Source organism: Oreochromis niloticus, linkage group LG10 (genome assembly GCF_001858045.2).
Source record: "Oreochromis niloticus isolate F11D_XX linkage group LG10, O_niloticus_UMD_NMBU, whole genome shotgun sequence".
Lineage (NCBI taxonomy): Eukaryota > Metazoa > Chordata > Actinopteri > Cichliformes > Cichlidae > Oreochromis > Oreochromis niloticus.
The window spans coordinates 25,576,752-25,602,719 of NC_031975.2; the positions used below are offsets into that span (position 1 = coordinate 25,576,752).

The 25,968-nt window shown below is 40.4% G+C and overlaps 1 protein-coding gene across 6 annotated transcripts in view; it reads left to right on the top strand.

The window, feature by feature from the left end:
* Positions 1 to 25,968, top strand: part of cadm1a (cell adhesion molecule 1a) — a 455,295-nt gene that overhangs the window by 413,047 nt on the left and 16,280 nt on the right. For 3 of the 6 annotated variants that reach the window (XM_005458478.4, XM_003453705.5, XM_019363831.2), the window contains one exon: positions 4,972 to 5,004. The exons of 2 other annotated variants lie outside the window; for them this stretch is intronic. In XM_005458478.4, the coding sequence (XP_005458535.2) occupies positions 4,972 to 5,004 (33 nt within the window). Of the gene's footprint in view, positions 1 to 1,518; positions 1,756 to 4,971; positions 5,005 to 25,968 lie in introns of those variants that run through there. One more of the 6 variants, XM_005458483.4, reaches the window with a different exon arrangement.

Here is a 25,968-nt window from a genome sequence, read left to right on the forward strand (position 1 = left end):
ATTTATTATGATGCACTTTTACTACTGGATTACATTTGTGTCTATTCCAAGAAGAAAAAAAAACAAGAGATCAGAAACTTAAAAAACTAAATGATAAAGATCACTATAATACTATTGCACCTCAAACTGACTTTGAAAAGAATTTCCTCCTGGATTTTCCGTTGTTCTCCAGCATTCAACTGTTATTACAGAGCAAAATCTTTTGTTGAAAAGAAAGAGATACAAGTTTCTCTATCAGCAGCGCTCCACGGGGGACGGCAAAAGTCTGGGAAATATAGGAAATCACAAACTAAAGCCCAAGTAGAGAAGCCTGGTCAGTGGATCCAACAAAAAAGTAATCTAACAGCCAGCGGGGACACCCAGCAGCATGTTGGCATTTTTCTGTACTGCAGGGTTCCCCCTAATGCATTTCTACCAATATAATTATGATTGGCACGCAGTTATCTCTGCATGTTGAGCTGGATTTCGTGTCACAGTAAGTCACCAAAGGGCTTGTGGGAATCATGACAACTAGTCATGAATCCATGTCCTCATCATGTCTCTGAATGTCAGCGAGGACACTGCCGATGTCTCAGTTGACCTGAAGCTAGAGATGGTGAAAGAGGGCTGCTCGAAAGAGAGGCTGCTCAAAAATGTACAGGCAATCACTCTGCAGCAGACATACTGAATGGTCCCACATGGTTGCCACCCACAGTGTAATGAGGGTTAGCAGGTCAGGCTGCCTTTCTGTTGACTGAGGCTTGCAGTGACACAGGCTTCATTTTACATTTGGATGCCAGTGAACACCAGTGCATAAATCTCTTCTCCGGTGGCAGAGATGTTTTGAAAAGAGGCTATTATCATCTTTTGATCTAACCCTTCATAGGAAGATGTGCTCCGATCTGCTGCTGTTGCTATTATACTGGAATGTAGAAAATGAAAATAGTCGAACCAGTCATTTCCCTATTTCCTCCTACTATACAAGTACTTTTCCCCCCGTGCTCTCTCATAGACTCATGAAATGTCACCAGTCAATTAGAAAAATGGGATCATATTCTACAACTCTTTGTTGCTTTCTGTTTTAGGAAAATATAAGGCAGATAATAGTACAGCAGACCTGCCTCTACCTTCTGGTCCTCATAAACATTTTTTAAAGAAATGAAAAGTCAGCGTAGTGTGACATTTGATTTGGTTTTATTGTTAAGAAACTGTTCATAACAGGTGTAGTCACCACCATAAATACAGAAAACTTAAATAGAAAATTACTCCCTGCTTCTGGGGGCTGCAGCCATGTAGAACATTTGCCAAATAGACTGCTGTGAGAGAGACGCTGTAAGGCTGAGATATGCCATTTAAAAGATCCTAAGGACAAATCTGTCCTCTCTGTTGGCTTTAAAAGAGACAAACTGGGAGACACATGAGTCAAATGTGTTGCTGGATGGAATAATGCAACAGTCAGCTGTTAGGGGACATGCATCTGCACTCACTGTCATAGTAAATATGTAGGTTAATTTATGCTGTCTTTCTTGTCCATGTCAGAGCCTGGATTTGGATTCTGAATTTCTTCAGCAACAATCAGCAAAAACGCTTCTGTGATACTTACCGGAGTCTAAAAAGGTGTTCCAGAAGCCAGAGGAGATGATCAGAGTTCGAGGCATCAGGCAGTTAAACCTGAGTCTTTACCAGCAACGGACTGATTCTGGAAAAAGTTTGAATCAGTTTATGTCCTCTGCTTCTCAGCCGCCTGTTTTTGCTAAATAAAATAAATAAAATAAACTCACTGGTCCCTGAAAATAACCATGTCTTAAGATTACCAACGTTTTCCACTACCAGAGATTTTTGCAGCTGTCTACCTGTATGACATTTTACCTAAAATGAGCATTTTTCAGACCTCCTCAGACCTATTTTGAGATGCCAGCATTTCCAGAGAGATTTGCACTGCATTTTTATTTTAAAAAAAACTGCAATAATACTTACACACACTAAGCTATTTAAACTTTTACCTATCTCCATGTGAATGTGACTCAAACACCATACATATCAGAGCATATAATGCGTAACTATATAGGGGGGTTTGCCCCTACAACACTATACATAATGTGATAAGCATGATATTTGTTCACTGCTCTGGCGAGACGAACAGACGCTGTTGCTGATAGTGCAGACACTCCTGACTGAGCCGTAAATACAGACACAATGTGGTGACTCTTTGTGCACATGCAGCACAACAGTCACCTGCAATTCAGAAAAGATTTTCAGATTCATTTTTGAGCACAGCCACCACTTTTAAAACAAATTTGATCAAATGTGACTGCTGATCGTGTACTTGTCTCTTTCCATTATCCAGATAGGAGCTTGGCCTTGTTAGCCTGAAATAACTGCCAAGTAGCACGACTTGCTTCGTGAAAGACTTTGCTAAGGTCTGCTAATACTTGTCAACAATCCTTTTGGAACTCAGACAATATCAAAAGAACTATTGTGCAACTGTAACTACCACTGCCCAAACACTCACAATTAGTGAAATAGGATCCTGCTTGTCATATTTACGCCAGGGTATTGTTTTATACCTCCTAATTCCTGTGGAAAGATATGTCATTCTGTCAACATATAAAGGTGTAAACCTAATTGTCACTTCAGAACTAATACAGCATCCTTTTGGTTTGACGGGATTCTGTAATCAGGATCAAGCATGTTTATTGGGTGGGGATTTTACACTTAGGTTTGTTTGTTTGCGGCACAAAATGAGATAGCTGGGTAATGTACGTCCACATTTAACAGTCTATCTTACTAATCTGGCTCAAAGAATTTCTCTATATACAGCATCCAACTGCAAAAAAGCACTATTTTGGCATTTCTGTGGCTCATACTAAGGCACTTAAGGGCTGTAGCTTCACCAAATATGCATTGTCAGTCTAATCCCTGGCTCAGGGCGTTATTTAGCACTGACATGTCTCAACTACTCAAGGAGAACGGATCCTTTGAGACTTCAGTAACTCTAAGACGGACTCCGTATAGTCTCACCTTGTGAAATTGCTCCCTGTATCATAGCTTCTGGCAGCAGAGGTGAGGTGTGGCATTGGTCTATTGTTCCCTGCACATTAGCACCGAGCACAAATCTCTAACTTACAATAACATCTATCTGTATCAGCGCCTTACAGGCCCTGTCACATGTCCCTGCAGAGAGAAAAGACCAAAGAATTGGAAGTGACACACGTGAACAAAACTGTCCAGCTTCAGAATAATCGGCTTTTCATAGTCAAGGAGGGACAAAACTTTATTTTAGGGTTATTTCCTCCACACGAGCACTTCACATGTGGATCATTCGCAGAGCAGATACGGAGTAGAAGTTATCTTTTGATTGGCTACACCTGCGACAGACCTTTATAGCCATAGTGAGACGCAGAATGCGCATAATTTCATTGATTATTATAAACGGCCAGTGTCTCAGGATGCTCTCTACAAATGGTCTAAATGCAGTATGTTAGACATTCACTACAGAAAAGAGGTTAAGGTAAGTTCTGAAATCAAAACCTAAAAATATTATATGAGTAAGACTACAAATCTTCTCAAATGTAACACACTGAACCTTTTAAAACACACAGCAGTTTGACACAGTTAAAGAAATGTAACTGGTAGTTTAAATGGGAGTGAACTGTTTGTTTTCGTCTCACCAGTTATACAGTGGGGTGTAGCAGTCTGCAGTGTGCACTGAAGCTACACCAGCTCTGGGTGTGATTTGTCTCTGTTTTACACATTGGCTGGGTCTAATGTAAAAGCAACCTAATCAAAGCAGCCAGCGTTGCTAAATGCACTGAGTTGATGGATCTCAAATACTGAATTGCAATGGCTTAAGTCGTTGAAATATTATAAATCTCCAGCTATCAACTGAACTTAATAAGCCATGTGAAATGTCTGTATTTACTTAACCAAGAGCTACGCATAATATACACTGTAAATATAATTTTCCTGTGAAATTCTATTAGTTACCATGATGCCACCACATTTTTCGAAGTTGGATAATGCGGATAATGTTCAAATTTGATAAAGTTTTTTCCTCTCGGGCTACAGTGCTGCTGACCAAAATGGTGAAGTAGTCATGCTTGATAGCAAACGCTGCACAGCAGGGCAGGTGTAACATCTATTGAGACAGCGCTTGGCAGTTTATCTAACAGCATCTGAAATCCACTGACGGCAGACTCAAGGATGTGCAGCAGCTGATAATTTATGTAGCATTTTCCACAAAAAGAAGAAAAAACTGTAAGCTGGTACTCATCAGTCCAAGTTTTACACAGTCCCGGTCAAGATCCTTTTAGCTGGATTTAGTAGTAGTGGAGCTAAAATGTAAGGTCGCCACTCTCGCGAATAGCAACTACAGGAAAGTGCATTTAAATTTAAAACCTGGTGTTGAAAAAGCCTAAAGTGATAAGAGTTGGCTGGTGATAATTTGGCTGCTGTATCTCATCCAATGCAGAGTTATTTCAACAATGAATTCTGTTACTTTGTTTCTGCTTTACTTAACTCTTTGCCATATGAAACATTGCCTTCATAAAGTGCTGGTGAAATGTTTTCCAAGTCACAAACTGATACATCAAGAAGGCTGCACAATTATTTCCCCTCGATAGTCTTTCATTTCTGCACACCAAAGCTGCCAACAGCACATGATAATAGTCTCTTCCATATCTCCTCGAGCAGTAGCCACACTCCCCTCTGAGTCGACCGTCCAGTGTGTGCAGTGCAAAGTGTATTTTTGTGTGTGAATGCAAGCCCATGTTTATCTCTGCACTGCCTTTGGTTCCCTTTGATTTCCCTTAAGTCTTATGTCTTTTGTCATGTTCTGGTCTTCTGAATGCTTGCTTATGGGTGTCATTTGTTTTCTCCCCCTGCCCTGCTCCCTCCCTGCCTCCCCCACCCCAATTCTTCTTTATTTGCATGCTGTTCCTCCTGTTCCACACCTCCCTCCACAACTGCCATGTCCTCTCCTTGTGTGCTCAGAAACTGCGCCCAGCACTGAACCTGCAGCTCATGGTTGGTATCTCTACTTTCCTCCTTATGTCTCTCTCGCTCTCTCTTTTTTTTTTAACTTGTATATTTGTCTTTGCAGCATGCCTGCTTTTACTGTTACACAACAGACATTATTGTGCCAGGCTGCCCAGCCTGGAAATGTCAGCTTTGTGCTGTGTGTCAGGTTTATGTTGGCCATACTGATCTGTCTTACGAAAGAAGCAGGTACCAGTCAGGCTGCATTTTACATTAATTGCAGTTATGCTGTCAAACATATTTTGCCAGTGCATACAGTCAGTTGTAGCATAGGCTTAAAAAGAAGAGCTTCAGCTGCACTTGCAAAATGGTTTCACCAACTAACCAATTACAGTGTTTCCCTGAAGGTGCCACAGAGGAATATAACCCACACTGAGGCCAGGGCTGATTATATCTGCAGCATTAGATGATGCCGTGTGTTGGGGCAAAAATAGACCTAATTTAGTTGTTTTCATTTACTTGAATGAAGATGATACACATCATTTTCCAATTTTACCTAATTTGCAGCCTTTTTTCATAATTTCATAGCTCCAGTTTCATAATTTGTGGGAACAAATTCATGAAGGCGTTATCACGAGCTTTCTGTTAAGCATGTGTTCATTTTGCAGAAATTTGAATCGCACTTCACAGACTTCTAATGACCATCTTAGAGGGCTGAAGAACAAAAAAAAGAGCAGCAGGCCTCTGCTGACCTGTTTATGGTAATTAAGTTTGTTGAATAATTTTATGATGGTTTCAGTCAAACTGAAAATGAGTCAATAAGACAAACAGCTGTTAAAATGTTGTCAAACCAACATTTCTTTTCTGTTTTCAACAGCATATTTGTATGAAACAACATACAGTACTGTGCAAAAGTCTTGACTCACTCGCTTATTTCTTTACACAAGTATGAAAGTCAATATTTGGTATGACCACCAGGAATAGTTTTCCAGTCTTCTTTGTTTGGGATCATTGTCCGGCAGAAAAAAGACCTGGCTCCCGCTGAGACACTTTCCAGATGGTGTTGCACGGTGTATCAAAATCTGATGGTACTTTTATGCATTCACTATTCCATCAGTTTTGACAAGATCTCCACCAGCAGACTATGACAGAGCCTCCACCGTGTTTCCCAGATGGCTGTAGACACTCACAGCCATCTCTAACCTCTCTCCTGACCACTTCCATATGTAATGTCAGTTTGAACCAGAAATTTCCAATTTGGGTTCATCACTCCAATGCCACTGATTTTCACTTCGTGTCTTGTCTAAATTGGCATACCTCAGCCTTTTCTGCCTGTTTTTCTTTCCTAAGAACGGCTTCTTGACAGGCACCCTTCCACTGAGACATTTCTGATGGCTTCAGTGAAACGGAGATGAGCCAGCTGAAGAGCCAGATGCATCTCTTACGTCCTGTGTCAGGTCTTTCATTGATGTATTCCCTATTTTTGAGGGTATAACTTTCAGATGCTGTTTCTCTGCAGTAGATAGGTTGTCAAGTTTCCTCAGATTTTGTATACGGACACACTGCACGCCATGCTGGGATTATGACAATATTTCAGCTGATAACTCTTTGGGAATCAACTTGTTGGTGCTGATTTATACCTTTCAAACTCTGTTGTCTTTGGCCTTTTTCATAGATTCTACAAAAGAATGCAAACAAATTAGTTCTGTCAGCGTTAATCTTGCTAAAATGACGTTAACTGCATTAAGGCGGCAAATTCTGTTAGCAAGTTAGCGCTGATCGCCCCGTGCATGGGGCTGCACGGCCCTAACGCTATAAGGAGCTAACCACGCTAATGCGTTGACGCCGTGCAGTGCCACGCACGGGGCGATCCGCGATAACTCGCTAACGGAGATTTATTGCGGTTATGGCGTTAACGTCATTTTAACGAGATTAAAGCTGACAGCACTAGAAAAAATATGTGTTTTTGTTATTTTAGGCTCAAATTGCTTAAAGAGACAAGTTAAACTGACTCTTTGCTGAGTTATCTGTTGTGTTTAAAGACAAAACAAGTTAAGTCCTTGAGTTGGGTGCTATTCTTCTGCATGAATGATTATGTTAAATGCCTTAAAAAACAAGAACAACATTCCTGTTAAAATGCTCAGTTACAAGGACTGGACTGAAAAGTGAAGAAGCAGCCAGTGTTCAATGAAAGACCTCCAAAAGCCTGGAGATTAAACACTCAAGACCATTTAAATAAATGACAAGAAAGTCTGTTTCCTTATATGATGAAATGAATTGTGGTTCAAGAGTTTTTCACAGTAGTGTAAGAAGTGTTAAGTTGAATCAGTGCAGTGGTATCAGTTTGAATATAATAGTAACTGTATTCAAATTAAGAAAGGGATTTGCTACATCAAGACAGCCATCATGGATGAGGCATTCAAAGACCTGTTTTTACCTGCAGTGGTCGATAATCCAGCAGCTGGCAAAATACATGTCAGACAGTAGGTTTTCAGGAAAGTATTGATTTAATTTTCATGAGTGTTAGGTCAGGGGTCGAAAGGTCAGAACTCTGTGTTGAACTAATCCAAACTTTATATCCCAAAGGGGAGTTATGACCAGATTTTCTGTATTGGTTTGTGCCAAATAACAACCAAGAACAGACAGAAGAAAAAAAGGAATTTCACCTTTAGCTGTAATTCTAAACGTTTCTGGGAGAACTTGATGAATTTAATTACTATCGTTTGTTATTTTGATGTATTGCATGCCCCAAAGAAAGCAGAGGCTAATCTATATCAGAACTGCTGCTCTTTTATATTTCAGTTATGGATTTAAGTAGTGAAAAGTAGACCGACTGTTGGATTTCGCCACACCTGAACGCATAGTCATTGACATCGAGGTCTATAATTGCTTAACATTCTGCATTAATCGCGATATCTAACATATTTTTGTAAAATGTTGTCTAATGTGACCATGATGTAGTCAACTTTTTCCAGGTGGGATTGGGGGCAGATAAAGAGCCTCCCGACACGTTGATGTCCTCTCTCAGCAGCAGTGAGGTCTGCTTCCTCTATATGATGCTGAACACTTGTGTTGAAGAGACCACAGATGCTTTGTTCTCCTTTTTCAAAGATGTGTTTTTAACATTTATGAGTTTTTGAATGGTTGCCCCAGATGTTCATCCGAGACCGCAGTCAGTTTTTAGATGTTTGCAATTAACTGCAGTAGTGCATCATTAATATAAGATTTGTTTACTGGTAGTTTTACATTAAGCATTAAAAATCACTTCAGCAGCTTCAATTTAGTCATTTTTCTGATTTAAAATAAATGAACAGAGGAGTCTAAAATTACAATTCTGTGTGACTTTTAAGTTTAAGCAGAGGTCAAAAGTTTTCTCCAATATTTATTCCTTCTCACAAGCCTGAAATAAAAGAAACCACCCTGTAAATAATCTGCATGGATTCCTGCCTAACCTCGAAAATCTTTTTTTTTAATGTAACTTTAGTGTTTTTAAGTATATTTGTCAGCAAGTGAAATATATGTATATATATAAATGTACCAAGGAGATGCCACCACTGCTGTTGCATGCAAAGGCGAGAGGACTGAGTGGGCGAGTGGCTGCAGCAGATCCCAGCACCAACACCTGAGATCTCTGTCCAGAAGAGCGAAGTCCTAGAAACAGCTCTCAAGCTCAGGGTCATGGGGAGGATGAGAGGGATAAACAACAGTTTATGCTCACATTTACACCTAAGGCCACTTTAGAAACACCAGTGGTCCCTAACATGTAGTGTATGTCTGTGGACAGTGGGATAAACCTGTCAGAGAGAACCCACACAGGCACAAGGAGAACATGCTAACTAACCTAGCCCGAGCTGTGAGACCACCACTGTGCCGCCCCTAAAGTTTAATCACTTATTTTTAAATCAGATTTCACTGCTGATTCTCTAGTTTTTATGACCAGGTGACCGTTAAAATTAAACTTTATTTAGGTAATGCTTCAAAATAATTGCCCCAAAACATGGCAGGGGCCATCTCAAGATGGCAGCCAAGTCGCGAGGCATACTTTATATCTGCCTTCGGTTGATCCGGCATGCCACAAGAGTGCTAACGGGCACTAGACAGAGCGGTCATATTTTACCCATATTAGCTTTTTGTCAAATCTAGGATTGAATTCAAAATCCTTCTTTTCACATAAAGGTCTGGAATGAGCAAAAACCCCAGCTATTATAGGAACAGAGAAATTCGCTCTCAGACTGCAGACTTACTTTTGGTTCTCAGAGTTTCCAAAGACAGAACAGAAGGCTTCTTCACTGTGGAACCGGCTCCCAGTTTAGGTGAAAGATACCCTCTGTAGTTCTAAGATTAGACTTAAATTTTTCCTTTTTGATAAAGCTTACATTTAGAGCTAGATATGAGCATTTGTTCTTCACTCCTTCCTCTTCCTGTTAAAACGGGGTTCTTTTTTCCCCCAGTCACCAAGTGCTGCTTGAAGGAGATTATCTGATTGTCAAAGTTCTCAAGGGTTATCTTTCCTAAAGTGAGTTTAGGCATTTGAAGCCATCTGAATTGGCACTGTATAAATAAACTGTTTAAAATTTAATTGAACCGACTCTGCATTTTTATGTCTTGAAGACATCTCAGGGGCTCTCCATTTAAAATCGGAAGCCCGGTATGTACTAGTAGCATTCATATTGCATGACAAAAGTTTTCTGTTGCTGCTGCTGAGCATTACTTCTGTATCTCCCAGAGAACTTTAAGCTTGCCATCGATTCTGCATGTGCTGTGCTTACAGCACCTGAAAATGCTCCCCTCATCTTTGCAGAGCTTTCAGTTCATTGTTTAGCTGTCACACCTGCAACTGTAACTGTTTTTGGTTCACTCTCAGCACTCTTGCCCACTGCAGCAGCAGGCAGAGTGTTTCTTTTTTTTTAAGGAAAAAAGCTCTAAAAATACACTGTAGCAGCTAGCTGGTGAACATCACAGAGGATATGGCAGCGAAAGAGTCTGAGGATCCCCTCGAGAGTTGGTATATACCAAATATAGAGACACAAAAGTTATATGTCAAATTATTTTCTTTTCATTTTTAAAGGTGAAACCAGATTTTTAATGATTTTTAAAACGAGGACATTGTGTGTTTTGTAATGAGACTAGCCCAGGTCAGCATTTAGCTGGAGGTATTTGTTGTATCCATATTAGTCTTGTTCAGATGAATGCTCCGGAGGATCACATTTTTTGTGCCTCTGCAAAATCCCAATTTAAACCTTCTGCTTGCTTGTTTTTTTCTACCTTACAATCTTCAACTGTTCAAAACTCTGACCGATTTCATTTGCTAATTAATGCTAGCTAGCTAACCACCCATGTGGGTGTCCAATGTATTTTCAATGCACGTCGGAAAACAGTGATTCGCTTTAAAATGACGTGAATTTCAGTGACTATAGAAACTGATGAGTCAGCAAATGCAGATAATAACAGCAGCAATGAATCTCCAGGAGACAGCGTTACAGTAGGCTATAAATAATAAAATTGATATTGAATAACAGCCAACTGTTATTATGCTGTTGCATAATTTTCTTCTCTTTACTTATCAAAAGATAAATTTCACCAAGGCCTGATGCAGCTGTAAAATCAGCTTCATCTTTTGAAAAAAAAAAAGGAAAGAAAAATCGGATAAGCTTGATATAATTAAGCCCCATTCAGCTGCATTTACAATGCTGAATATTATTCATAATTTTCACTAAAGGGATATATGAAAGGTTGAACTAGTCTTTTACGCTCCACATTGTTGATAGTTTGCGTAAGTGTGTGTTTGCGTGCGAGTGAATGAAAGATGAATTGTAAGCACTTGTGGAGAAGTGCTATGTGAATGCATCCAGCTGGCAAACAAGACACCAGGTGACTGCGAGAAAGGGAGGAAATTAGAGCGTCCACAGAGCCTGCAGCTACTGCACAACCTGTACCTATTGGCCATTGTTTATTTCTGTGCTTCATCTGTCATTAAAAATCACTCAACCTCCCCTCTATGACCCCAGTAATAAAAATGAGTGACACATTCCTTTATTGCCATAAACACATCCCATGTTGCAGGTGTGCGTACAAAAACTGAAGCGTGGAAAAGGCAAGGATAGTTTTGTGCATTTATAGGCAGGTTGTAGGGCCAGGTAGGCTATGCTCTCTCTGAGCAGGACTAGCCCCTCTTTATGTCGGATTTCACAGGACGAATATGTCTTGTCCCTCGTGTTGAGACAGCATTGCACCTTTTTATTGGTTCTCAAATTGTTACAGTGCAGGACAGACCGTTTTAGGAAGTCTGGCTTGTATCCAGTAGTTGTGAAGAGAAAGCAGAGAAGGCCATCATCTTGGGTCAAGTGCAGATTAACCTGTCACAGTCTTTTGCAGCTTCCGCTACATCCAGCGGGGAAAATTACGAGTCACCACGGAGCCACAGGCTATGCAGATTTAAGCAGAGTGTGATGGAAGCTAACACAAAGAAAAAGAAATGCAGCGACTGTACTCTTGAAGGCCGATGGAAGGTGATTCGTTTTTTCCCCACCAGTTATGTTTCTTTTGTTTCGCACGTGGACGAACGTGACATAAAGAAGCGTGTGATCAAACAGACGTCTGCCAATCTGTTAGCGAGGGAATTCAAGTTTTTTTTTCTTTGCCTTCACGTGCTAAACATCAAACATGCTTATGCGTGTTTCAGGTGTAAGTTTGACTTATCGTGCTACTACTGAGAGTCCTAAGAGTCCTATTTTTAGTTTCTTGGCATCTGGTCGGCGTAGCCTTTAGCCTAACAGCTGCAACTTGAGTTTTTGTTAAGAACAACTTCATCTGGACAAATAAGCTGAACCTGGCCTGCATGACTCACACAGCATGCTCAAATTTACAGGTTTGTTGAATATTGTCAACACTGCTAAATCACTTTCTTTGCATCACTAAATCACTTCAGAAAGCCAAGTGAAATGCATTTGTTGCTCCCTTCAAGCGCTCCCTCCAAAATCAAGAATTTTGGTGACTCCCAGTAACACGATAAAAAAAAGTGATAATTCATGCTCGTATTTCCAGGCGTAGTTTGTGACACCAAGTCAGACCCTGCTTTCTAACAGCCTCTGACTCTGTCCGTGCTGACCGCCTCACTCCTTACAACCTCTCAAATGCAGTTGCCATGGCGATGTCCCGCTTTTCGTGACTGAAAGAGAAAGGAAGCCGAGACACTGCTGAACTGGAAGGCTCTTCCCAAGATTGTCCATTTCCCTGTAAAATGGGCTAGGTACAGGGGAGGAGGCGTGGAGTGCAGGAGGGAACAAATTAAACATGCAGCAGAGAAAAGAAGAGGCTTTGAGATGAGCTACCAGTGGACTGGAGAAGTGGGCGTTGAAACGTTTTGTTCTTATAAATTAAGCTTTAGCTGAGAAATGAGAGACCCAGGAACTGGAAAAACTCAGACATAATGACTGACTTTATTATGCATGTGGATAAACTCGGCTGCACTTCTGGCTCTGCGAAGTTGTTGTGGTAAGAAGTCATTTCACTCGTGAGACCCGCAGAGTTGGAGCCGCTCATGTGAAACAAAAACTATAAAAAGAGTTATATAAAGACTTGACTAAAGTGATACCAACTCATTTTGCAGGACAGCACAAACAAGTCAATTTCAAAGCCCCAACCAAAATTCTGAGCAAAAGAAACGGCTCCATAAACAACAGAGGAGTTCAGTCGGGTTTGAAGCAAACTTTGATGGATATTTTAGAGTCCAAACACAATCATACATGATTATATTCTAGGTTCATTCACATTTCTGAGGGTTTATAATGAAAAGAGGTTTATTCATCTTCTTCATGGCCACTTTTTCCCTCAAAGTGAGCAAAGGAATCGATTTATTTAAATATATTTGCCAGAATTGCACCCATGAACACCACATTTAAAAACCGGTCCGTTTCTTTCTGGAGGATTTCTTTTCATCATGTAACCTGCATGAGGTAAATCAACTCTGCGAGTGCAGTTTGTTTCTCAGAAATGCACAAAAGCTGCCGACAGTTCAGAGGCAGCTTTTTGCTGTTAGATGCTCCAGCAGCATTTCTTCTTCTCATCTCACTTCCATCTCCTCACTCTTAATGAAAGGGCATGCTGGTGGAAGATGTCAGTTGCTTTTGCTGATGGCTAGGTGCACTGACTAATTTCCAATCCGGAGAGGTGAGCACGTCTGGAAAGGACACACCTGCCAACACGGCTGTCAGCAAGCATGTGAGAGTAGTGGGATAATTGAGCTGCGCTCAGAGACCTAATAGTGGAGAGGAATACAGCAGTATAATGGCCACTCTGCTCACAGTGGGATTGCAGTGGGTGAACCACAGAACTTTTCTCTTTAATCCAAGGACTAAGCTGTCACATTTGAATGTCATTAAAGAGACAAGGCATTCATTAAATGACAAGGACACGGTGTGCCAGATTACTCGGGTACTGATGTGCAACAAATGTAGTGATTGTGACTTCAGAATTTGATTGCTACAGTATCCGGCAGCTAGCTGTGGGAATTCTTTTCCTTAAAGAGCGGCTTCTGTCTGCTGCGCGTTTGATCCCCGGGCTCCACGTGTGCCGTGTGTATGTTCGTTTGTCGTGAACGTGGAAATCATTTGGACAGACATGTGTATTAAACTCTGGCAGAATTCCAAATCTTTTGACATGAGGAACAGGTCGGTGCAAACTCAGACAGCCGCGCACAGGTGATCTTGGGTTGACTGACTATCAAAGCGACAGATGGCACTGCCAGCATCACTGACTACTTAACATATTGGTAGGTGAAAGGGACACCGTGGCAGGTTTTTAACTGGCACAGCGTTGGTTTGATGATTGTTTTTGCTAAAAAAAAATGTTTTTTTAAAATATCTGATAATGATAATGTGGTTTGTAATTAGAATTATTTTAAGAGTCAGATCTGAACAGATGTACTGCTGGAAAACATGCAATCTTTGATGTCAGGCAGAGAAAAACTTCCATATATCTGCTTAGAAGTCATGTTAACAAGATCTCTCTTAAAGCTTCACATCCTGCCTTAATGTCATTAAAACAGGATATAGTGGTAGCTATTTCAGCGTGACTGTTGAGTTGCACAAAATGCAAGATGTTTAAGGAAAAGAAAGACTTTTGGTGAGACTGCAACATTATCTGTATTTAAATCACGACGCTAACCACAGAATATATATATAGAATATATAGAAGAAACTGGCAAAGTGCTGTCAACAAGATGCGATTGTCCTGAGAACTATAGTGTAACAGTAGCTGTGCTGCTGGGATCTCTCTAGATTGAGTTTGCACCTGTACCAGTGTGGGTTCTCCTCAGGTACTCCCTCCCACACGCCAAAGACATGCATATTTCCAAACTGGCTTCTCACTCCATAGGAGCTCGAATAGGAAAAACAGTTAAAATATTTATTGACCAAGACTTAAACAGGCTCAATCGACTTATTTTGTAATTTTCACTGTAATATTAAATAATAATTTTCATCCTTCAGGAACCATCTGAATTGTCTCTCTAGCCCAGAATGTTTAAGGAGCAAGGCAGTTTGAAGCACATGTGGCAAAATCTAGGCAGAGGTGATTCTTTCTGTCTGAGCTCAGACCTTGTGAGGACCTTGTGCTATTGTGATATACTGAATAAAGCTCATCGTCTCCTCTTTATGGAACTGTGAGTTTTGTCTCTATCAGAAATGGTAACAAAATTACAGCAATTCAAAGAGCACTTGTAGTATGAAAACTAATAAATGGATGTTACCTTACTTTTGACTATAATGTCTGAGAAGAACCAGAATGGCAAAGAGCCAGTGCAGCAGCACAAGTAGTATACAGTCTACAGTATACTGTCCTCTACACATGACTGTGCAGAGGACAAAGATGTTTAAGTAAATCAAGAATAGCTACAAACCAGTTGAATCAAGTCCTCTATTGCAAAGAGGCACATTGCAGGCGAGTTGCTCTCATTGGTGCAATGTGAGTCAGACTGATTGCAACGTGTTGGCGATCTGTCTGCATTTTTAAATCAGACGGCAGTTATTTGCAAACCTTCATCATTCTGTCTGAGAGCGGTTGCAGCGGTTGTTTGGAGAATGGTTGAGCTCACCTGGCAAAACAGTGGCATGTTTGTGGGATCCCTGCGGGTGTCCTGACACCAGGCGTTGGCAGCAGATCATTTGTTTTGGGTTTCAAGTAGAACGAGGAGCACGTGTCTTTGGCTCCTTACCGTGATCTTCAAGGGACGTTGCAGACTGGTGAGGCGTGAACAGTCTGCAACAATGTTTAGGTGTGCCGTACTTGGCAAAATAACTTCCAAGACTCAGGGTTTCCCAACAGAACATCACTCCTTAATGTGATGATTAATGTACTTCACTTCACCTGTGGAGGATTTTATCTCTCGTGGGTTATCAAAATCCAGGTGAACATCTTTTTCTTGTTGTTTATTTTGTTTTTTAACTCTAAGTAAGTAAAAGTAAGAATTGCTTAATTATTAAGACTGAAGGCTTAAAATCACGCAGTAGTGATTTTAAGTGGACACTATGTAGCTGATCCACTGAGGAAGAAACGTTAACAATACAGATAATAAGGTAACGTTGTTTTTAAGAAATGTGGTGTTATTTGATCAAGCGAGGTCGCTCACAGACCTTCACTGCGAGTGCTTGTGTGTATGTTACAGATAGATGCATTTGTATTAGAGGCTGGCACTCAGTGGCTTGAACCTGCCTTTGGGGCTCTCTTCAAATGAGGCACATATGCTGCATTAATTAGTTTTAGGCACACAACTGAGTGTGACAGGTGACAAACAGCCCCCTCCCTCTATTTGACTTTAAAAAAAAAATGTATATCTACTTTTATAAGTCACCCTCCTTTCATGAAGGGAAAGTTAACCTCTAAGGTTCTGTCTGTCTTTCTGGCTTTTTATGATGAAATAAACAGCAAAGTGCTGAAATACTTAAAGTGTAATCAGCGGTTATTCCTCTCACCTGTGACACAGATGTGATGCTTTGAGTCTGTGTGGAGTGAAATTTTTAAGCAATGGCAATAAGTGCAACAACTTTAGAGGCAATTTTTAAGATATACATATATATATGTATATATATATATATATATATATATATATGTAAAGCTGGTGCCACTCTAGCCTCTTCTCTTTCCTGCATCAAAACATCGTACCACATTCATGTTTTCTTTTCCAAGCTGAAGAACAGCAATGTGAAAATACTGCATTAGGCCCGTGTGGACCTTTTTTGTGACTTGAAAATATTCATGCTGTGTATTTTCTATCGTGTTGTTAATGCACGTGTTTTTGCTGCTTACACCATTAGGGCCACCAGATGTGCACACATCAGTGAGATTATTTCACACTAATCCAAACTGTCAATCTTCCCCATCTGTCGCCCAGGTCTGCTACCTGCTGAAGTGAGAACACCTGCAACACAGGAACAGCCTCACAGTAACTGCTACCACATCAAGCCCCTTTTAAACCTTTTGTAGGAAAAGTTCGCTATAGTAATAATATATAAAAAATAACATTAAACGTCAGTGTTGTTACAGACGAAAACAATGATATTATTCAAGCCCTCGTGTAATATGTCCGAGATCATTATTCCACCAATTTCTGTTAACTGCATTTACATAAATCAATGTACAAGTTTGACTCACCTGTTTATGTAAGGGGTAAGTAGTTATTTTCCCATTGGGGGCTTGATTATAATCAACCATAATCTCAAAGGGGAGCTATTACGCCTATTTCCAGCTATGTTATTTTACCCCTGAATTCTAATAGTGTAGTTTTGCATTATTTCCATTAATAAATCCTTGTTCAGCACCTTATTTCATCCACAATATAAAACAAGCGTTTTACCTCATCTCCCTTTGAGGCCACACTTCCTTTAGGCAGATTTCCTTTGCATGGCCACCCGTTTAAAACAGAAGGTTTGAACAGCAGGCAGGTGGAGCTGCTGTGCATACAGCCAGAACTCTGAGCCTGACAATGATGATATCAACGATACCCCCTCTCTATCACATCGTAAGGATCCAAAGTGGAACTTTTTGATGCAAAATGAGCATTTAGGGTAGTTTGAATCCTTGCAGGGATAACTTGACCTCATAATTTGAAAATTTGGCTATGAAAAATATTATTGTTTCCCTTTAGGCCGTGTTTGTTGTATTGTATAATGACCTGCTTGGACGTTATTAGAGGGGCTATGCAGTTTGGGATTTGCATGTTCTCCTCATGTACTGAGTAGACACTCAGGCTTCCTTTAGCACCTGTGTCACAGCTAAATGCATAAACACAGTGGGAGCTGTGTTCCCCTGCCTCTGTTTTCCACTGCAGCTACTGTTTACTCTTTGGGTGAACGGCTGGCCTGATATTAAACTTGAGAAGAAGCTGTTTTTTGAGGGAATGCGACATATGTCAAGAAGTAGAAAGCTGCTCAGCACCAGACCTGATGTATGGAGATCATGTTCACTTATTATTAGTCTCAGTGCACCGAAATTAGTTGCAGTTCACCTAGAGGACACTCGGTAGCTCTCAATGAATTGGAGTGAACGGAGCTAAGTGGCTTAAATAATTATTCACAGTTGGTCTGAGTGTGAATAATTATTTTCATTATACTGATATACATTTTACTCAAGATAGCATTATGCTATTCTATATTCATATTTAAGACATCCTCCCTTAATGGTTCCTGTTTCCAGGCAATAACTGCAATAGCATTTGCCAGTGTCATTAAATAAGAACAGACATTTACATGCAGTATGTGTATAAAGAAGGGGAACTATAAATGCAGGTGTCAAACCTTGAAGCAGATGGGCTACAGCAGCAGAAAACCACTCCACGTGCCACCCTATCAGCTAAGAACAGGAAACTCAGATACAGTTCGCACAGGCTCACCAAAATTGGACAAGAGAAGACCGGAAAAATGTACCGTGTCTGATGAGTCTTGATTTCTGCTGCAGCGTTCAGATGGTAGGGCCAGATTTTGGCGTAAACAACATGAAAGCTTGGATCCATCCTGCTTTGAATCAATAGTTCAGGCTGCTACTGGTGGTGTAATAGTGTGGGGGATATTTTCTTGGCACACTTTGAGCACCTTAGTGCAAATTGAGCATTGTTTAAATGCCACGGTCTACACGAGTATTGCTGCTGACCATGTCCATCCCTTTATCGCCACAGTGTACCCGCCTTCTGATGGCTGCTTCCAGCTGGATAACACATCATGCCATCATGAACACCATCAAACTGGTTTCTTGAACGTGACAATGAGTTTATTGTACTGAAATTTCCAACACAGTCACCTGATCTCAGTCTAATAGAGCACCTTTGGGATGTGGTGGAACAGGAAGTTTACGTTTATTAATCAAAAATCTGACAGTCATCTAAAACATAAGGATTAATTCTGCGTAGACTTTAATATCGTTATATAATTTGATGCCAGACCCTTAAATAGTTTCAATAAACTACTATTAGTTATTGACTTTACCTTTATTACTGTATCAGTAACATTAATATATTTATTTAGGCTAAGGGTAGCTGACAGATAAGCCTTTTGCTGCCTTTATGTGTCATCACAGTGAAAAAGCACATCATACAAGTCCACTGAAAGTGCCCCTCATTGGTTCTTTTTACTCGGCAGTGACTGTGCTGGTTGACAGTTCTGCAACCTTTGCCAAAATAATATGCAAATTAGGATCTTATCACAATGCAGATAAGCTGTAAATGCTAAGGCCCATAGTCAGATGCCATTATCAGGACAACAATTCAGGACACAGAGTGCATGTCACTAGACTGCAGAGCCACGAGATGCTGCAGTGAGTACTGCTCATTAAAGACACAGAGCAGACACGACCCTCCATAATTAGCACAAAATAACTTGTCTTTGGGTTCATGTATTTTTCCATGATAAAATATTTCTTGGATAGCATGTCAGTCGTTTATCTAGTATTTCGCTTTATTCGTAGAATAATAAATTATATTGAATTCATTACTTAAGTGTTAACTTCCAGGATTGGATTGATACTCTCAGCTCCTAGCAGACTGAGAAAACAGGTGGTGAGCATGAAATGTGGTACAAAATAGGATCCCAAGGCATTTGACCTGCATGTTCCTTGTTTTTGAATGCTCTTATTACAATTTGCATGTAGGACTACTGTTGCCATGACAGCAGCTAAGTCTAAAAACTTTCATCTGAGACAGTTGTACTCTTTTTGAGTTTGACTCATCCAGTATTGGCATGGAGAACGCAGGCCGGCAGGCCGGGGAGAGAAAAGTTACAGACTGACTGGATTTTGTAGGGAAACACCTTAATTCAGTGGTGTGGAACACATCTAAAATGAATATCTATTATTTAATATTCAAAAAATAAAAATGAGATCTGAGAGGAAATTGAAATTGATTATTAATAGCTGGTGAACAGCGCCTTCTTTCCTCCTTCCTTTTCTAAATGGAACTTGCAGCTCTCGCCCCTGAGGTTTCGCCGAGGCTCTGGCCACTCTGTTGTGGCATTTTTCTTCGCTCACTTGCTTCTCTTTCTCTCACTTGGCTTTCAGCGGGAGTGTTGGCACACAAAGTTAAAGTAAATGTTTTCCCAGTTTAATTCCACACTGTGCCAACCCGAGATCTGTCGTCGCAAGATCTTAAAACCCACCAATAGACGTTTGTTTACGACACATTCTTACTCCTATCACATGCTGACTCTTGCTCAGGGTCCATCCATCCGTCCATTTACTTATCCAATGCAGGGTCACAGTGTGGCTGGAGCCTATCCCAGCTGTCCCCTTTAGCATCATTTTCCATAGTGCCAGCAGTGCTTCAGAACACTATTTTGACAACTGAGGAAGCACAACAACAGAGTCTGCATTAGGAAATGTGGTATCACATGGCACCATCACATGACTAACCAGAAAAGGGATGTTTGAGTCTTATCTGAGCGTGATATTTCTACATTTCAATTTTACTTTTTTATTTTGCCTTTAAGCTTCTTTAGCTGTTTTCCTTAGTTTAAGTAACAAAAATTCTTATGTGTAGTAAAACATAATGGATGGATTAAAATATACTCGCGCTTTATCGCCACATCCTTGGTTACCACATGTATTCTGCCGTTCTGTCACATGCTACTTGTTTCTCACAGATATACACAAGATGTCATTTTGATGCTAGTCTTGATGCAACAGCAATGGGATAACAAATGATCCTCTTTTAGGCCTCAGTAACATAGCTAGCAAACCCTGATATCTTCTGGTTATTGAGGAAAAATGTGCTTTCCCCAACCAGTTGTTGTGTGGTTGCCGGAGGTAAAAAGGGCGCAGCAGCAAAACACTCCTTGTGATTGCTTCAATCTCTAACAGATTGCTGCAATTGCCTGTAGTTTGCATAGAAGTGCCAACTTGTCTGCAAATACTCTTCGTTTACTCTCGAAGCTGTAGTGGAGTTGTATCTGTAAATTCAGATAAAACTGAGATAATTGTAGTTGCCCCTAAAAATCTTAGCAAACATGGGGTCTAACCAGATACTTACCGTGGCCTCTAGTAACACTGTGAGGAATCTTGAAGTCTTTGACCAGGATATGTGCTTAATAAGCAAATATGTAGGCTGTTGTAATTTGGCGCTATATGAATGCAATTGAATTGAAATTTAATTTAATTTAATAGTGGGATTTCAACCAGAAACAGAGTGTATTTGTTTTCAAAGTAAAAGCTGTGGCATAGCATTGCAGGCAACATATTTCAGGTGAACGTTCTGTTTGTCTTTTCACTGCAGCTTGGCGAGTAGTGTTTGCAGGCAAATTGGCGTCTTTGACGCAAACTACAGGCGACTGCAACAATGTGCTAGGAGCTAAAGCGGTTGCAACTGGGTTGTACTTTTTTGCATTCGATTTCACCCTGTAACCCACAGCAAATACTTGCAAGTGGTCAGGAAACACATTTTAGAGACCAGGGACTGCTAGATGGTTGCCAACAGGTCTCCAGCCCTGTCTAACTGAGGCCTTTAAGAGCAATTTCTTCCACATTTAAAAGTAGAAATAATGCAATTTGGAAGCTTTGTGTTTCCAATTAATATTTTTCCCTCATACAAAGTCAAATTTATCCCTTTATAATATTAACCCTGCATGTTAAAAAATACTCCTACCCACTGTGTTTAATTATGACATCAAGGTCTTTAAGAAGCATCCATATGTAGGTGTGAGCCCCGTCTCAGTGTTGTGATGAATGCTCCAAAGATCCAGTGAAACAGGACACTATGGGAGTATTGTTAAAACATCAACACTTTTGACAAATGGGCAGTACTTGAAAGACTTTGACAGACTGGTGTTGGTTTGTCAGACTACCCTGCACATAGAAAAATGACACTAAAGAGGAACCCACTGCATCAAAACGTCTATGCCTATGAGTCACATACTGGGCAAGCATCTATATGTGACGGGTTCAGAGTGAGAACAGGTTGCAATCTTAGTATTTTATGCAAATTAGACAACCCCAGTATCTGAGATTATCCCTTGCCACTGGCTTTACTCACTTTTAGCAGCACTGATACAATTTCTGGCTACAGTGTGAGCTGCACTGTGTGAAATGCAGCACATTTTCATTCTCTTTTTCCTAACACCATCCATGCATGTAAGCCGGTCTGAATTTCCTTTGAGGTGAGGCTTGGATTAGAGGCCGACACCATACACTCAGCCTTGCTAAAGGATTTTATTATCATGGCAGGTTTTTGTCGGCGTAGCTACACCTCACAGAGATTGTGCCACAACATTGCTCCTCAAAGACAGCCATAACAGCATGACGAAGCACGCATTAGGGACCGTGATAACAAAGAAATACACTGCTTGGCATCCATCTTTACCCAAAGTCTTGTGATTTTGTCTCTTGATTCTGCAGTGCTGTGCACAACATGCATTTTATGCATGTTTGAGTAACTTTTAGCCAACCAAACTTAACCAAACATTAACCCTTGAGCCCTTAAATTACCAGCAAATACACTGACGAGTTGTGGCTTTTGAAAAGAACCTCAAACTTTTTTTTCTTTTTTTCAAAGAACTGTCCTTATTTTATTTTGATTTTTGATTTTTTTGAAAGGTAGAGTCAATGAGGTAAGGTATGAGGGATTTATGTAAACCCCTCATTTCTCAGTACAACCTTGACCAGAGAATGTACTAGAGTCTGTTTACTGCATGTATGTAAATGTAGCCATTGTCTTGGCTTCTTTTCTAGGATTAGCCCTTCATTTTCTTGGCACAGTTCCTTCACCCAGGGCTCTGTCTGCTGTGTACACAGATCCACACAAAGCCCCCGATGTCATTTCACTGATACTATTCTGTCTCACAACACCAGGATACACAGAGTCTCTTCTGTTGTTATTATCAATATGCCAAGAGCAGAGGAGACGCAGGACTTGACTTCAGCGGTCCATTTATTTCAAGACCTGCTATTTCTGTGAATTTGACCTTGACAAGAGTTTTCTCTTTGGATCATTTACGCTGTTTTTTTCCTTTTTGTTGCTTGTTTTTTGGGGCATTTTCTTTATCATAAACATATCATTGAGTTATTTTGACCTTATCTCTGACAAAGTCAGACATGTTTTTTAATTCAGTACTCAGATGTGAAGTTTTAAAAGATACATCAAACAGGAGCTTATGTGCACAGACCAGGCTTCTGGCCACCTTTCAACCACAAGCATAACTCTTCATGAGCTTTTCAACAGTCGCTGGAATGGCCGAGGCTGGAGGCCGCTCAGTGACAGCGGGGTGGGAGGAGAGTGTTGGCGGAGGTTTGGCGGGGCAGGGGGGAGTTTTATAATCACATGTGAAAGAAGAACGAGCAGTCTGCTGATTGGAAAGAAGCTCTACCAGGCTTCTCCCCCCACAAAAAAAACAGTGTCCCCATTAAAAGGACTGATGTGCATCTCTGCAACAAGCCGCAAACTCGTCTGGCCTTGGGAGCCATAGAGAGTCCTCACTGTGTTAGAATAAGTCACTCCTGAGACCACTAAAAGCCATTATTAGAAGGTGTTTATTGAGCTAGCCGTGGCCTAGATACAGCTTAATATCCTGAGAACAGTTATAGACCATAATTATATTACATTTTGGATGAAGACTGGCCATGATTAGATAAATGATGAATAGCTCCATCAGATAAAAAAAAGGTGCAAGGTTTCTAAGGAGATAATGCACTGTTGGCTTATTTTTGCAAGTAGTTGGAACATTTCCTGTCCTTCTCGAGACGATATTGTTTGACACAGAAAATGGAATTCATTACACAGACAAAGGTTTACATTACACAAGAAACACCACGAAAAAGGAATACCAGCTTCTTTTGTTTCATTTTACTCTCCCACGCACATCTCTACCCTAGGTGTAAATTAGATGATATTTAGTCTCTGTTTAAACATTAAGCAAGTTTCTTTTTCAGATAGGTTTGAGCTTTCTATTTTAGAATTGCGCCTAGAAGTGTGTGCCAAGAAAGAGACTTTAAATTGAACAGTGGGAGTGTGTTATTTTCAGCAGATAACGCCCCAGTATAACTACTAATTACACCTTTCAGTCAAAAGAAATTAAAGAAAATAAATGGCACTGTTGTTTGCTTTGTCTTTGTCTTTTATTTAAATACCGTAAAATGATGTTCGGGCTTGATTTCTGGAAACTGCACGACGCAGTTACATGACAGTTGAGCAGCATCAGGTGCAGCTGAGTGTAGAAATAATATGTTTTTGACTTCCAAAGGACAAATTTGAAAGCTTTGTAACCTGCCTGTACACTTGTGTGATTCGTCTGGAAGTTGTTTGTGTTTTTAGGTCCTGATGGCAGCAGTACCAGAAACCCTGTCATGGTTGGGTAGTTTAGTTTCGATTACTGGCAAATTCCAATCTCAGCTTTTTGTCCACAACACAGCCCCTTTGATGACAGGTGTCACAACCACTACTATGTGAGTGTACCATTCTGCCACTGTTTAAAAGCGAAGCCAGGCAAGTTGCCTGTTGCCTGAAGTTATATCAGCATGTGAGATCGGAGACAAAAAGGCACAAAAGTAGAATATCTGGTTACATGCTGGTTGTACGACATTTACCATGTTGTAGCATGTGTTTTTTTTTCTGAATTCTTTGCATAGGTACTTGTTCAACATCTGCACTGTGACTAGTGAAGCAAATACTAGCTCAGTGCAGTGTTCTGTCATCTGATGGCTATAGTGCACACTTTGTCAAAGATACCTGAGCAAGAATGTGCAAATCTATGATAAAATGATGGCTCTTGTAAAGTGTCACAGCTTGTATCCTGATAGAAGGGAACAGACAGTGACACATCTCACAGTGCTGGTGTAAAGATAGTGCAGGGCAACCTGTTTGCAAGTAGGAAAAGTCAGTGTTTGCACTGAATTTCTTTTGCTTTCATCAACCAATTGCAAGTAGTTACAATGACAAACAAAGAGGCAACTTGTCTCCAAACAGTCTCAGTGCAACTCAGACAGACTGCAATCACTCTCACAGAGATTACTGAAGGTTTGCAGATAATCAACATTTAAAAATAAAGGCATGTTTCCAACACATTGCAATCGATCTGAGACAGTTTGCAGCAATGAGCACAACTCTTCTGTGCAAAAAAGGACTTGGCCCAACTGGCTGTGTTCAGGTTTTCTCCCTATATAAAAGTGTAGGATGCTGAACATGTGTGTCAGCAGCTACTTCACTAATTATGAAAAAAAATTGGAATTTTTTGTGTCAGTTTTTGGAGGTTCTTGCTGGAATCTGAATGTAAGTAACAAATATTACTTTTAGGTTTAATGTAAATTTCTTCTAGATCGCAACACATTTCCAACACATTTTAAGATTTTCACTGATTTATCACACATTTTCATGAACATCAATTTCAAGTTCGTTGATGAAACTGATTAACTTGATCGTTTTATTGCCATCTTGCCACACCAGAATCTCAGCAAGTGTCTGAGTGGTTACAGACCTGGTTCCTGTCTTTGAACAAGCCATTTCAAAGGCTACAAGATCTTGGGTTTGTTGTACCCTGTCACAATAATTTCTGTCATGCCTCAATCTGTTTTCCCTGGTGTAAATGTAGCAGTTAGTGAACTACACATTGTATAGTTTTACCTGCAGAATCTGTAGAAGAAACTCGTGATGAACACAGTTTGCGTGCCTCATCTGCCAATCAATTTCCCGTGGATTTTTGCAGTATAAGCTCCCAAAGCCACTGTATCTGAGGTACTGAATTGTCTGTTGATGTGCCATCTTTTTGGCACCTGTCTTTTATTTTGGTAGAAATAAGGAAATCACTTCTGTATGGGCCAGAAAAGGGCTACTAGAAAGAAATAGGCACTTTTCTTTTGAATGAGGTTATACACAGCCAGTGTGCGATGCCCTCGAGATGTCTTCACCATGGTGGAGTTATCTTTTTTTTTCTGTGGTACTGGCCCAACTTTTATAGACTTTGCTTCTATTCTCAAGTGGTCATCACTACAGTGTTCCCTCAGATCCCTTTGCCAGTAAAATAGTGAGAGTGATGGTGCTATTCAAGAAATTTCTTAAGATCTTTGTCTGAAATGTGCTGCCTACACCAATAGGCATCGGAACATTTCTTCTGTCCATTATGTCGATGTGGAATTGGTAATGTCCCTGGGAGTGCCATCAGGCTTTTCAGTTGGTAGTGGAATAAATGAAAATATAAAGGTTATATTGCAGGTGTGTTCGATCCATTATTTTTGGATTCCTGCCCATACAAAGGAATAAAAGTCAGGATATCTCAGGCTCTGCTGTGTCGATTTTGACCATTGTATTTTTATTTCTGTCTCTTTCAAACTTGCCGACAAGCCTTCCAACTTTGTTGAAGTGCGCTGCTGACTTGCAAGAGTACTCTTTGAACATCACAATATATGCGGTTTAGCTCCTCCAGCAGTCTTTTAGGTTTTTTTTTCATTTACTATAGCATACATCAAAAGTAATGAGGACTTTTGAATCACAAACATGCTGCAGAGTCAGCCGAGGTCATTAAAGCCAAAGAAGTCTCCGAATCGTTGCTA